The sequence below is a fragment of the Mobula hypostoma genome, chromosome 23, assembly GCF_963921235.1.
Source record: "Mobula hypostoma chromosome 23, sMobHyp1.1, whole genome shotgun sequence".
NCBI classification, from domain to species: Eukaryota; Metazoa; Chordata; class Chondrichthyes; order Myliobatiformes; family Myliobatidae; genus Mobula; species Mobula hypostoma.
The window spans coordinates 57,015,200-57,028,592 of NC_086119.1; the positions used below are offsets into that span (position 1 = coordinate 57,015,200).

Below are 13,393 nucleotides of genomic sequence, written 5' to 3' on the forward strand. Positions count from 1 at the left end.
CTTGTTTTGCGATTATTTGTCTGTTGTCCCTCTGTCCTCAAAGATGATGTCTTCTATGACCCGCACTGTGCGACCACGGTTCCCACCTGCATCTGTTGCATCGTCCACGCCTCAAAACGCCATTCCTCTGGGAGGACAGCAAATGGCACAGGTATTTAACTGTACTGCAGGCTGGTGTGTAGGTTGACTTGCTTTTAGTGTTTCAGGTTTGGATTTATTTTAAACTAAAGGTTTGACTGAACTGTCATGAAATTCAGCTTGGTTGTCTCAATATTTGTGATTTATTGTGTTCTGAGTAAATGGTATTTCTCTCTAAGGTTAGAGGCAAAGCAAACTCTTACTCTTTCTGTTCAATTCAGTAATTTCTCTCCTGACACCGTGGTCCTGTTTCACCATTGGAAATTTGTGAAGATTGGGGATAGGAGAGGCGAGCAGTATGTAGGTTCATAATGTGCGAACAGATTTGTGGGGTGACCATCACTCTGTAGAGAGAGTGAGGTGTGACCATGAGTACAGGAATGGAGAGAAAGAAAGAACGTTAGTTAGGCACACTCCTTAAGTTGTTAGGAGCACCAAAATAAGATTGCTTGGACAAATCTGCTTGAACATTTCATGGATCATTTTTGTGTATGATTAAAGACTATTTACATGATTTACTTCGTCTCATTTACATTACTGTGCAAAAGTCTTAGGCACATAGTACTAGGATACTTTTGCACGTACTCTATTTGTCAATGTGGAGTGGAGAGCAGGTTCGTAAATCTGGCAAGAGCAAAAGATGTTGGGAATGGTGAGGGTGGAGGCCGCTAGGGGCGTGTGGGACAGGTGGCAGCAAAGGAGTGCCAGGGGCAGAGTTGGCACTGAGACAGTGAGACACCAGCCCTGAGACACCAGGCAAGGTCATTGGATTCCAAATAATTAGTTTATTGATCATTACAAAATATCTCTCTGGTGCTTCCCACTCCCTTCCCTTTTTCCCCAACCATGATTCCTCACTCCTTGCCCTTTTCCCCACTCCCAGTCCACAAAGGAGATCCGTGTCAAAATCAGGGTTATCATCACATATGTAATGAATTTTTTTCTTTCTTGCAGCAGCAGTACAGTACTAACATAAAATTACTAAATATTGTGCAAGTACTTTTGCACAGTACTGTATGTCTTCTGGGAGTGGGATACAGTGTGCGGCACAATCAGATCACCAGTTCCCAGCGTGTTTTATTGACAGAAACTAGGAATATGTGATACTCATAAACAACAGACCAGGTGACTACAGGCTGCAAGCTGAGTAACCGACAGAAACTAATGCACGTTGGTTAGAGAGGGGGATATTTTACCAGAGCTCCTGTCTCTGCTCTGTTACCATAGGCTCACCCTCTTTCCAAACCCTACTTTGTAAAGTATACATTTACAGATATTGGAATTGTTTGGTATGCCTTTGCATGGCTGCACAGCTTTAGGTCATTTGGGCATGTGTGCTAGGAAAGTGGAAGTGGGACGGACATAGAAAACAGGGACGGGGTTGGGCTTCTCCATGCAGAGCCTTGATGAAAAGCCATTGCGGCGTGTAATGGGAGAAGAGGACGGTAGCTGGAGCATTAGAGGTGTGTTTGTAGGAGCACCTGTGTCCACCATCTATATTGCTGCCACACTTGCTTGATCAAAATACTCAAGATTAAATTTAATCTTTTTAAAAATCCTTTAAATTTCAAGAAGAGTAAAATGAATAATTTGCTGAATTAGAATTTTGAAGAAATGAGGGCTTGAATGAATTGAGGTTACACTCAGTCAGCTATTCAGAACTGATATTAGTTTTGGGTTTGTGTGGTCTTTGGTTTCTGTGTTTCATTAATTTTATTTTTTGAAATACAGCCCATATTGATGTGAAAAAGCAGCTTCAAACTTGCACTTGTATTGCACTTGTGTGGCCGTAGACACTCTACTGTGCTTAGACCAAAGAGTTTTGTGCACCTGTGTTCAGAAAGCAGTGATATTCGTCACTGTTAGCTGGTGAGGAATAAGCAGTAAGATAATTCAAAACCGTTTTGCTCACTGTGGTTTCAAGCATTCAGGCTTGGAGATGCCAGAAACCGCTGGGAGTGAAAGTGAAACTGTTTCACTACTTCATCAAGTTAGGAACTACGAAGAATTTGAAGTTATTGACAATTATCTTGAATGTTACAAATGGAAATGAAAACTTGGAGGATGTATTAGTTGATGGCTTTGTATGAAGGTGGTCCATTATCTCCACTAGGTATCTGTGCTGGCTTTGTTCATTTACAGTCAATCAAAAGAACACAGCAGCGTGTGCTGGATGAATTCCTCTGTTGATAACTACTATACACAGTTTTATAGTACTATAGTAGTATTGCTAGTATTCTAATTTCTTCAGTATTTCATTTAAATACGTAATTTGTTAGTTAAATTGTACTTTTTCTTTTTTTTAATATGTTTTTATCTATTTGCATGAAACTTTGGCTAATTAGGGCAGCCACTTAATTGGGCCAAAATGTACTGGTCCCAATGTGCCCCAACGAACTGGAATCCATTGTATAAATTTTATTATAAAATCAGGAGATAGTATACAGAATGCTTCAGCATAGGAACAGATACTCAGACCATGAAGTCTGTACAAACATCTCCAGCTATAGATTGACAGTTAAGGTATAGCAAAAGAACAATTTATTTTAAATTATTTTAAAAATTAGGTGCTTTTCGACATGTGCCTTGTGATTAAGACATTTAATTGTGAGGGATTGCAACTGTCTGACTCTGCCCAAAACACCTTATATCATTACTGTTCTACCTCTCTCGTGGTAGACATGAGCGAGCTGGCATTTCGCCGGCCACGGAAACTCCCACGTGAGCAGCCAATGTCTGTGACAGCAGCAGACAGGAGAAGGGCTTTGCAGAGAGTCAACCCCTGGCCGGGCCAGAAAACGTCACAGGCTGAGTACTCGGGGAGTGTGCACACCAGTTCCCTGATGTCTTCACGGACATCTTCAACACTTCACTCGTCCAGGCTGCTGTCCCACATGCTTCAAATCAGCCACCATCATCCCTGTACCAGAGAACTCTACACCTTCAGAACTAAATGACTACTGCCTGGTGGCACTGACTTCAATAATTATGAAACGTCTGATAATGGTACATATCAAAAACTCCATTCCTGTCACATTAGATATACTCACCAATATGCTTACCTACTGAACTGCTGTACGTCAGATGCTGTAATATCTGGGTCATATGGAAGAATCAGACTTTCAGTATATTCCATCCTGTTCCATTCCAGCCAGTAATACTGGCCTAAGCTTATATTAAATTATTTTCTGCAGTTTAAAGCCACTTCACCCAAGACACTTCTGCTTCAACCTGTCTACCATCTGTTCCCTTCTCTCCAACAGCAGACAATTCATGGATTCAGAGAGTTGTTCACTGTCGGTCATCAGGATCCCCGATAGTGAGAAGGATCTAATCAGCCAGATGAGTAGGCAACCATACTGAGTCTGCCTCAATTTCCTTTCCTTAAAGATTTGTACTATCTTGATGTGTTTCTGTTTTGAAATGAAGGATTATGGGGAAAAGACAGACAGATCAGCCATTATCTTCCTGAACAGTACAGCAGGCTTGATGGGCCAGATGCCTATTCCTGCTCCTATTTCTTATGTTCTTATGAGATGCTTCATATGAATGGCTTTCAAAAATGTTATTCACTATATCTCTGCACATGTGATGGTAATTTTCCAGTTCCAGAAGGCGAAGAGCATGACAAATAAGCACGATAAAAGGGAGTGAGTTACATTGTTGGGTTTCCTTTAGCCTCATCAACAGTTTTTGCCAATCACTCTTCAGTCTCACGGTTTTACTGTTCCAAAAGTTCAAGTGCTTCTTTGGTGTGGAGGTATTCAGCATTCCGATAGCCCTGCTCTTTCTGATTGTTTTACATGAATAGATGAATGGCAGGGTGATGCAGCCTGTAGAGCCGTTGCCCCACAGAGCCGGAGATGTGCTTTCAGTCCTGACCTTGTCTATATGGACGAATAAACTCTTTGGGTTTCCAGTCAGGTATAGATATCGATGAACAACTCTGCCATCTTCATCAGGGATGAGGTATCACCCCTGATGTACAGTTTGTGATGACTAAGGGAGGCAGTAGAGCTAACGAAACCATGGATGAGCTGATGTGCAATAGATTTTCTGAGGCAGGGGCAGAATTGGGCTGCGTTGTGGAAATTGAACTAGACAGTTTTAGTGTAATGTACGTCCGTATCTGAAACTCAGATCAGTAAGGTTGAAACAACATGACAATAGGTGGAATGGCAAATTGTGATGTGGATAACAGTGATAGCAACAAAATATAAATGAGTTGAGTGAGTGGGCGAAAACTTGGCAAGTCATAGTCATGGAGCACTAAAGCTAGAAACAGGCCCTTTGGCCCATCTAGTTTGTGCTGACTTGTCTTTATGGTCTGCCTGCCTAGTCCCCTCTACCCACACTCAGACCATAGCTCTCCTCTCAAGTGGAGTACAATGAGGGGCAGTATGAGGTCATGACCCATGGTAAAAATAATCAAAATCATCGAAATGGAGAGAGTCTGCATGTGAATGAAGTGCAGTAGGTCCAGGAGTCGTTGAGTGTGAATCACAAACTGTTACCAGAGAGTGAGGCAAGTAGTTAAGAGGACAAATGGCATTTATTGCAAAGGAGTTTGGGAATGGGGAAGTTTTGTTACATTTGTACCAGGTGTACATTTGCAACAGCTGGAGTCTCTCCCTTGGTTGTCCATTGTATCTGACCAAGAAGAGAGAAGGAAGAGAGGGACCTGTGCGGGAGCGTTTTTAAAGTGGAGCAGCCATCACACTGAGGCAGTTCAACTCTCTTGGCCTCGGACGTCCAGTTCCATCGGAGGTGCTACCCCTCTCTGGACACCCCATATACCTGGAGTATCACATCGTAAGCACATTGCAGCACAGTGCAGACTCTTTGGACTACAGTTGTATTGATCTTTTAACACACTCTAAGATCAATCTAACCCTTCTCTTACATAACCCTCCATGTTTCATTCATGTGCCCATCTAAGAGTTTCTTAAATGCCCTTAATGTATCTCTCTCTCTACCACCCAACTCTTCCCCCCACCTCCACCCCACCTGGGCAGGGCATTCCACATACCCGCCACTCTCTGTATAAAGAACTTGCCTCTAACTCCACCCCCCCCCCATACTGTGCTTCCTCTCTCATATTAGCCATTTTTGCTCTGTGGGGGAGAATAGTCTCTACCTTTCCACTCTCTCTCTGCTTCTTATCTTCTTCTTGTGCCAGTTCCCCATAATCCTCATTTCCTCATTAAAATGCTGAAAGAGGAAGAGAGGAGGAGATGTGTTTGGCAAAGGGACCCTGTTTGTACTGGTGGAAATTGTGACAGTTGATACATTGGATATGGAGGCTGGTGGGATGGGAGGTGGGGACTGTGGGAACTCTGCCCTTGAGGAAGTTCAAGTGCAGAACATGCTGCCAGCAGGAGTGGTTGAGAGCAAAGGCAGAGAAAATAAATGAGATGTGGTCAAGTGCTCTGTCCACTATGATTATAGAAGGGAAGACGCCATTTGGGAAGGAGGAAGACATCTATGTGTAGAGTTTCATCATCAGAGCAAATACAGAGTAAGTGGGAAGATACGATCGAGTTGACGAAATAGAGAATGTGTCATCATTTTTGCTGTGGAAATCTGTAGGATTGTAATGGATGATGTGGCTAGTCTATTTCCAGAATGGAGATGGAGATTGAGAGGGAAGGGCGAGCGGGAGAGGGAGAAAACACGAACTGGAAAGGAAGAGCCAGAGCTGGAGGAAGGTGGGAATTGGCAGCAAAAGCTTAGAGTTCTGTCTGCTTCATTTACTGTCTTAACATTTAGTCCTATTCAACATGAGGGTGCTTGGGCAGCAGATACACTGAGAGAGGGGTTTGTTTTATATTTACTTTCAGAACATCATTAAGTCCATATTTTATATAGTGAGCAATTAGATAGTGATCCTTTGAATGGAGAAGTGAAGATGTCTTAATGCATGTGTTGGAGTGACTGCACTTAGAGTACATGTTTGGTCGTCTCACCTATAAAGGGATCTCCTGGCACAGAGTGTTAAGATGCTCGTAATTAGTCTAGAGCAATGCCACTCTGGTATCAAAGTCCATACTGTTACCTTGGGGCCATGCTGTCCATACTGTTACCTTAGTCCATACTGTCCATAGTCCTTAACTTAGTCCATACTGCTACCTTGGGCCATACTGCTGTAAACGTAACTTTGCTGGATCAAATAACGACAGCACAAAGAGATCGTTACTTATCTTTTCACCCGTTTATTTCTTCGAGCTCAGCCAGCGGGTGAACTTGGACCCGACATCAGGGAGAGAATCTTTCTCATCTCCCCGGCGGTTCTACAAGTTCACTGCCCGATGTCAGAATTGTCAGAAGTTATAAGGCCACTGATACAAAAGAACAATCAGTTTGATAACCATTCTGGTCAAGTCAATGGACTATTGATGCAAAAGTACAATCAATTTGTTAGACACTCCAGCCACCTTAATGAAAGAAAGGAATGTCCTACCTGGTTTGCTGGAGCCACAACTTAATGACAAAGATAAGAACATCCGTCAAATTTGTGCTTTAAATTAAGAAAGGAATGTTCTGTCTAATTTCCATCAGGTACTGCTTTTTGTCAAAATCAAAAGGTGTGAAAAGCCCAGAGACATGTGGATCTGGGCGAACTTTAACCCTTATCTTGTTAAAGAAAGAAAGCAGCCGTGAGACATTATTCAAACACACTACAGTCACAGACATAGTACTGAATCCATTGTTTACAGGAATCTGAGAATCCCCCATTCCCTTAAACTTTATCATTCCCTCCTTTTTATCATTACATGATAACTTTTAAGAAGAGATTGTCACCTCTACAACATGATACAAAACATACCCAACGTGCTCCCCGTTTACTGTTAACGTGGGGGCCTCCCGAAACAGGGGCAGGTCCCCTTAAGGTCATTAAAATCGTCATTAACCACTGCATTTTTCAGTCCTTATCAGTTCCGCCAGTAATGTGTTTACAGTCCGTTTGATGTATCCACTGGAGCTGCCCTTCCACCTTCACTGCAGTAGGTGTTGTCAGTAGCACCTTGTACGGTCCTTTCCACCTTGGTTCCAACTTCTTACCATCCCAGTTCTTACTCAGGACAAAATCTCCAGGCTTGATGTAAGGTAGCTAAGGTGGTCACCCTCAGGCTGGATGTCGTCGTCTTGATTGCCTGTCGTGCCTGTGAATGCAAGCTTTGGAGAGTTTTAGTTAACTTGCATAAATATTTTCCCATCTTCTTCCCTAAGGTATGCATGTCCATCCTTTCAGGAAGGGGAGGTCGGGCCAGTTCCGACCCCCATGGGGTTCGCATGGGCTTTCCGTAGATAATCTTGGCGGGGGATAACTTCGTTTTAACTGAGGGTGTGATTCTCATGTGGGACAAGGCCAGAGGTAAAACCTTAAGCCAGAGTAGCCCAGTTTCTTGCACAAGTTTAGTTAGCTTATTCCTTAAGGTTCCATTTGCTCGTTCCACTATACCAGCTGCCTTTGGGTGGTGGGTGCAGTGGAACTGTTGCTTTATAGCCAATTCCTTGCAGATTTCCTCATTTATTTTGGCTACAAAGTGTGGTCCATTGTCTGAGCTTATCATTTCCGGGAGTCTATAACGGGGAATCACTTAATAAAATTTTAGATTAGATTATGAAGACACGCAGTCCTCTTTTATTGTCATTTAGTAATACATGCATTAAGAAATGATACAATATTTCCTTCGGTGTGATATCACAAAACACAGGACAAACCAAGACTGAAAAAACTGACAAAACCACATAATTATAACATATAGTTAAAACAGTGCAACAATACCATAACTTGATGAAGAAGTCCATGAGCACAGTAAAAAGTTCAAAGTCTGTCAAATGTCCCTCATCTCACGCAGACGGGAGAAGGAAGAAAACTCTCCCTGCCATGCCCGACCACAATCCGTCTCTGAGTCATCCGAAAACTTCGAGCCTCCGAATCAGCTCTCCGACACTGAGTACTGAGCGCCATCTCTGTCGGAACGTTTCGACCTCAATCTCGGTCACCAACAGCAGGCAAAGCCGGGGATTTTGAGGCCTTCCCTCCGGAAGATTCCTGGCCGCGCAGTAACGACAGCAGCGAACGGGCGTTTCAGAAATTTCTCCAGATGTTCCTCTGTGCTTTTACGTCCGTCTCCATCAAATCAGAATTGTCCACGGCCCCTATTTAATGGATACAATAGCATTTTTCACCGGAGGGCTACGCATGGGTGGCGCGCTGCTCTCTCTCCTCTCCTCTCCTAATAGTTTTACAAAAGTATTATCAGTAGTGGGTATAGCCTCTATCTGCTAAATACATCTACTATTACCAAGCAATATTTACAACAATGTACTCTAGGTAGTTCTACAAAGTCAAGTTGCAAACAGGAAAAAGGTCCACCAGGCAAGCGGATAGTTCCGGAAACACAAGGCATTCCCTTTTCAGCATTTGTTTTTTTTTTCACATGCTGTGGCTCGCTTTTCAACTGCTTGCTGGAAATCAGGGCGCCACCGCCACCAAGGTATTAACCATTCCCTCCTTGCCCAAGTGTGTACAATTACTTACATAATCTATCAAGATAGATGAGAACACAGAGGGAACACAAACCTGTCCCGCAGGGGTCACCCATAAATTGGTCTGAGGTTCAAGCAATACATTTGGGACCGTAGTTTGCGCTCTCCTTCAGGGACGTCCCCCTAGAATTTACGTATTTTCCCCCATATCTGGCATACCCGTCCTTTGGTTTTGTCTAATAAGAACTTGTTAGGCTCCTGAGAGGACTAAAAGTGTGGGGTCCAAGGCTGTCTGTTTTGCTGCTGCACCAGCCTGAGCATTACCCTTAAATATCTCATCAGATTCCCCAGTAGGGGCTGCACATCTAATAATAACCAAAACTCGAGGTAGCTGTAGAGCGGTGAGTGAGTTGTTTACAAAGGTAGCATTACTAATGGGGGGGCGGGGGCAGAGGAAGTCAAGAATCCCATAAAGGGAGTCTATGTAAAAGTCCATACTTTAATCTGTTTGAGATTTCTTTTCCACAGGCTTTTTCATTTTAAAATTCGAAACGTTAAATCAAAGAGGATTCCAGCTTAGGCTTGTACTTTTGGCTCCTCCACTGAAGTCCTCGTTCAGGCCCTTTTTATTTTGTTCCAAGTAGTTGTGGACTCCCTCTTCAAAGTCATCTTCATTTATGACTTGGCATTTTTTTTTAAGGTCTTCTACAAAGAATTGGTTCTGTGGTAGATTCTTCAAAATCAGAACTAAGTACGCTGTTAGACTAGTCCGTTGCTAGGATACAGGCATGAGTCAGAGCAAGTAGCTCAGCTTTCTGGGCGGAGACAGCTGCTGCAAAGGATACTTGCTCAATTACTTCACTGTCGTCAGTTATCGCATAGCCAAAACATCGTTTTCCTGCTGGATCCACAAAAGAGCTTCCATCCTCATAAAACGTTGCCTTGGGTTTGAGGGGGTATTGCCAAAGGGGTGGGAGAGTCTGTCCTTCTTTCACGGTGATCTGGACAGGGGCGGGGGGGGTTGCAGTTGGTGCGACCGACTTCCGATTTCATGGCCTGAAATTGCCCAGAGATGGGGTACAACGTTTTGGGTTCGGTCAATATTAAAAGAGTGTCTTACCAGATGTCCCGTCTTCACCTTTGACTCCTTCCAGTATCGGAGTTGGCCCGTGGCCAAGTCCCGCCAGTCTCCCTTGGTGCTGGAGGTTTGTTTTGTCAGGGTGTAGGCAAGGAACCTAGGCTCTTTGGCTTGAACCCAGGGCAAAGCCCAATGGTGGTATAGGGAACCACCAGTCATGTCTGTCGCCAAAGGAAATCCGGAACTTCAGTCAGTAATGCACTGCCCGCTCTCTCTTCCTTTAACCTCTCCAATCACCGTGACTGGGAACTTCTGTCCCTCGAGGGCTGCATAATACTGGTTTTCCTCAGTTGAGCACCCTGTAAGATCATAGTACAGAGTCACATGAGGGTCTGCCTCTGGCAGAGGGGGTTTAAATGTAGTGGAGTCCAAATTAAGTGCCCACCACAGGGTCGGGGGGGGGGGTCGGTTGTTCGCTAGTCCCAGGGTGATACCCTTGTCCGTGCATAGAATCTTGACTTCCAACGGACAGAGCAAGTCTTATTCTGCTAGATTACACCTCAGACTGGTGGTGACTGTAAATTAAACCTCACACTGTGCCCCCTTGGAATTTCACCTGCAGCGACTGGGTACATGAATATATGCGTTCTGTGCCTTCGAACCCAGAGTGATTGTAGTGTCTGATAGCCGGTATCCCTTTTCTTATACCATCATAAACGGAATTAGAATTGCAGCATCTTGCAATATTATATTGGGCTCTTCGTGAGGGGTGATACTCACGGTAGGAAGCATCCTTCTTCCCGCTGAACATATTCACCTTTAATGTTAGTTCCCTTCGGGGTTGATCGGGATTCGAAAGCTGGGTCCCAGTAATATGTCAAAGCTCGTCGCATTTGATTTCGGTCATTGTCAGGCCAAAATATATTATTAGTTTTAATCCTGTTGGCTAATTTAGTTAGTAAACACTTGAGCAGTAGGGCATTAAACTGGGGGGAGCGGATTACAATTATTTAAGGCTTGGTCTCCTGCGAAAGTGCCGTAGCAGGTCATAAATCGCTCCCAATCGCTTGGTCCCAATTTCCCAGGCTTAGGTTTGCATTCAAGTACTTTAGTGATATTTACAGGTTGTTGGAGAGCCCTCTCCAAGGCTTGAATAATCCGGTCTGTCTGTTCATTCTCATTATGGATTTCTGCCGGTAACTCCTGAGAAGTTTGCTATCTTAATCCTGCCTTCCATTTCCACCCCTCATCCGATGAGAGAATCATGCAGCAGAGATCAAATAAATCTTGTGGGGCCGCATTATACATTTGTATAGTACTGCGGACATACTAAGCAAACTGTGCTGGTTTTTCTTTTCTATCGGGGGCCTGATTTATGATTGTTATCATTTCTTGAGGCTTCCAGGGTGCATACAAGAGTTACTGAGGCTGCCCCTCCTCGGCTGCTCGTGGACTGGGCAGCATTCGGGTGGGCAGTTGTCTCTGTGGAGCCGTTAACTCTGGGGTTTTATTGGATTCTTCCCTCTCTGTCTCAGAATAATCCCTGGTATTCCCTTTCTGGATCTCAGGGTATAGGGAGCCTTCCCCTCCCTGCCGCTGCTGTTTTACCCGAGCGGCCACTGTATCTGAGTACTGGGAGGATTGGGGTTCGGAAGCATTGGGTGCAATCGGCCCCTGGTAAGGTGGGGGATAAGGTGGGTGCCCAATCCTCATCGCGATCACTGTCCTTAAACTGGGTCGGTATGCCAGGTATGGGTTCGGGATCCCGTATTGGTCCTAGATCTTCACGCGCGGCACTGCTGATTTTAAACCTTCCTGTCTGTCCATATCTGCTTTTGGCTGTGTTCGTTGTTTCTCGTTCTCTCTTTGTTCTCCCTTCTACCCATTAGCACTCCGCCTGCAGTGTCTCCCAACTCTTGGGAGTCCCTTCTGCCATACATACCTTATCCCTTTACCACATGCATTATTCCTCCAGCTGGCCAGTAAGGTACCATTCCATTTAGTATAGGCTCTACCTTTCCATTCTTTAATCAATAATTTCCACTTTTTACCACAATTCTTTTCCCAAATTGTTTCCCCTGGTGACCACACTGTTTCCCTAGTTTCTTTGTTAGCGCTGCACTTAACATCCGGAGGTCCTTTTCTTATCCGGTATTCGTTCACACAGAGCTGTATCAAGGGCCTGTCCCATTATTGCCCTCAAACAACAGGAATTCTGCAGATGCTGGAAATTCAAGCAACATACATCAAAGTTGCTGGTGAACGCAGCAGGCCAAGCAGCATCTATAGGAAGAGGTGCAGTCGATGTTTCAGGCCGAGACGAAGGGTCTCGGCCTGAAACGTCGACTGCACCTCTTCCTATAGATGCTGCTTGGCCTGCTGCGTTCACCAGCAACTTTGATGTATGTTGCCATTATTGCCCTTATCAGTTCTTAATTATCAAGTCAGGTCAAGTATATAGCACATTTAAAACAACCACATTGACCAAGGTGCTGTACAAAGTAAAGCAAGTAGCCAGAATCACAAATACACGAAACAGAGACAAACCAACGAGACAAACAGCTTATAGACACACAATACACAACACAAGGGCCTAGGCACAAGCCACTGGGTGAGAAATTTAGCCAGCCTGTCTCCTCCTTAATCAATTTCAACTGGCCATATTATCAGGACAGGCTGATATGGTCAAATCTGTCAGTGGTGGCCGCCTCTCCTGACCGGGGATCCCCAGTCCCGACTCTTTCCTTAGGAACAATGCAGAATACCCAATGTCACCCACAACCTTTAATTCTCACAAAAACTGTGAGTTTATTTTCCGTTAATACTCGCAAAAAAAAAACCAACTCTCACATACTCTGGAGGCCTTTCCTCCTTTATCCTGAACTGTCTCATTATATTTCAACTGGCCATATTTCTGCTGCTAAGGCGAGAATTTAACCGGGCTGCCAGTCTCGTATTATTTACAAATTTCAACCGGCCATATCTTGAGACATGCGCAACCCCTCTTCCAAATCATCAAATTTCAACCGGCCATATCCTGTCACCCGCAGCAATGTAAAAGAGACAACTGCTTATCTTAAATTCTGTATCCAAACAGGTGGTCAGATCCCGTCAAGGTACCAGTCCCAATGGGCGAGGGGCAAAAATGCTCGGTCGGACACAAGGAGTAGCCAGAGGTAAACTACCTTGGGGCGCCTGCCACTCAGTTGTGTTCGATTCAAGCCCCCTGTCACTTACTCAGCCCAGAGAGACATTCCCTATGTTGGGATCCGAGTCACGGCACCAAATGTAAACGTAAATTTGCTGGATCAAATAACAACAGCACAAAAAGATCGTTACTTATCTTTTCACCCATTTATTTCTTCGAGCTCCGCCGACGAGTGAACTTGGACCCGACATCAGGGAGAGACCCTTTCTCATCTCCCCGGCGGTTCTACAAGTTCACTGCCCGATGTCAGAATTGTCAGAAGTTATAAGGCCACTGATACAAAAGAACAATCAGTTTGATAACCATTCTGGCCAAGTCAATGGACTATTGATACAGAGAACAATCAGTTTGATAACCGCTCCAGTCAAGTCAATGGACTATTGATACAAAAGTACAATCAATTTGTTAGACACTCCAGCCACCTTAATTAAAGAAAGGAATGTCCTTCCTGGTTTGCTGGAGCCACAACTTAG

General features: G+C 44.3%; 1 protein-coding gene across 4 annotated transcripts in view; it reads left to right on the forward strand.

The window, feature by feature from the left end:
- Window positions 1-13,393, forward strand: part of med15 (mediator complex subunit 15) — a 184,527-nt gene that overhangs the window by 78,018 nt on the left and 93,116 nt on the right. For 3 of the 4 annotated variants that reach the window (XM_063031694.1, XM_063031695.1, XM_063031697.1), the window contains one exon: window positions 44-151. The exons of the other annotated variant lie outside the window; for it this stretch is intronic. In XM_063031694.1, coding sequence (XP_062887764.1) covers window positions 44-151 — 108 coding nt within the window. The remainder of the gene's footprint in view (window positions 1-43; window positions 152-13,393) is intronic. 4 annotated transcript variants of the gene reach the window in all.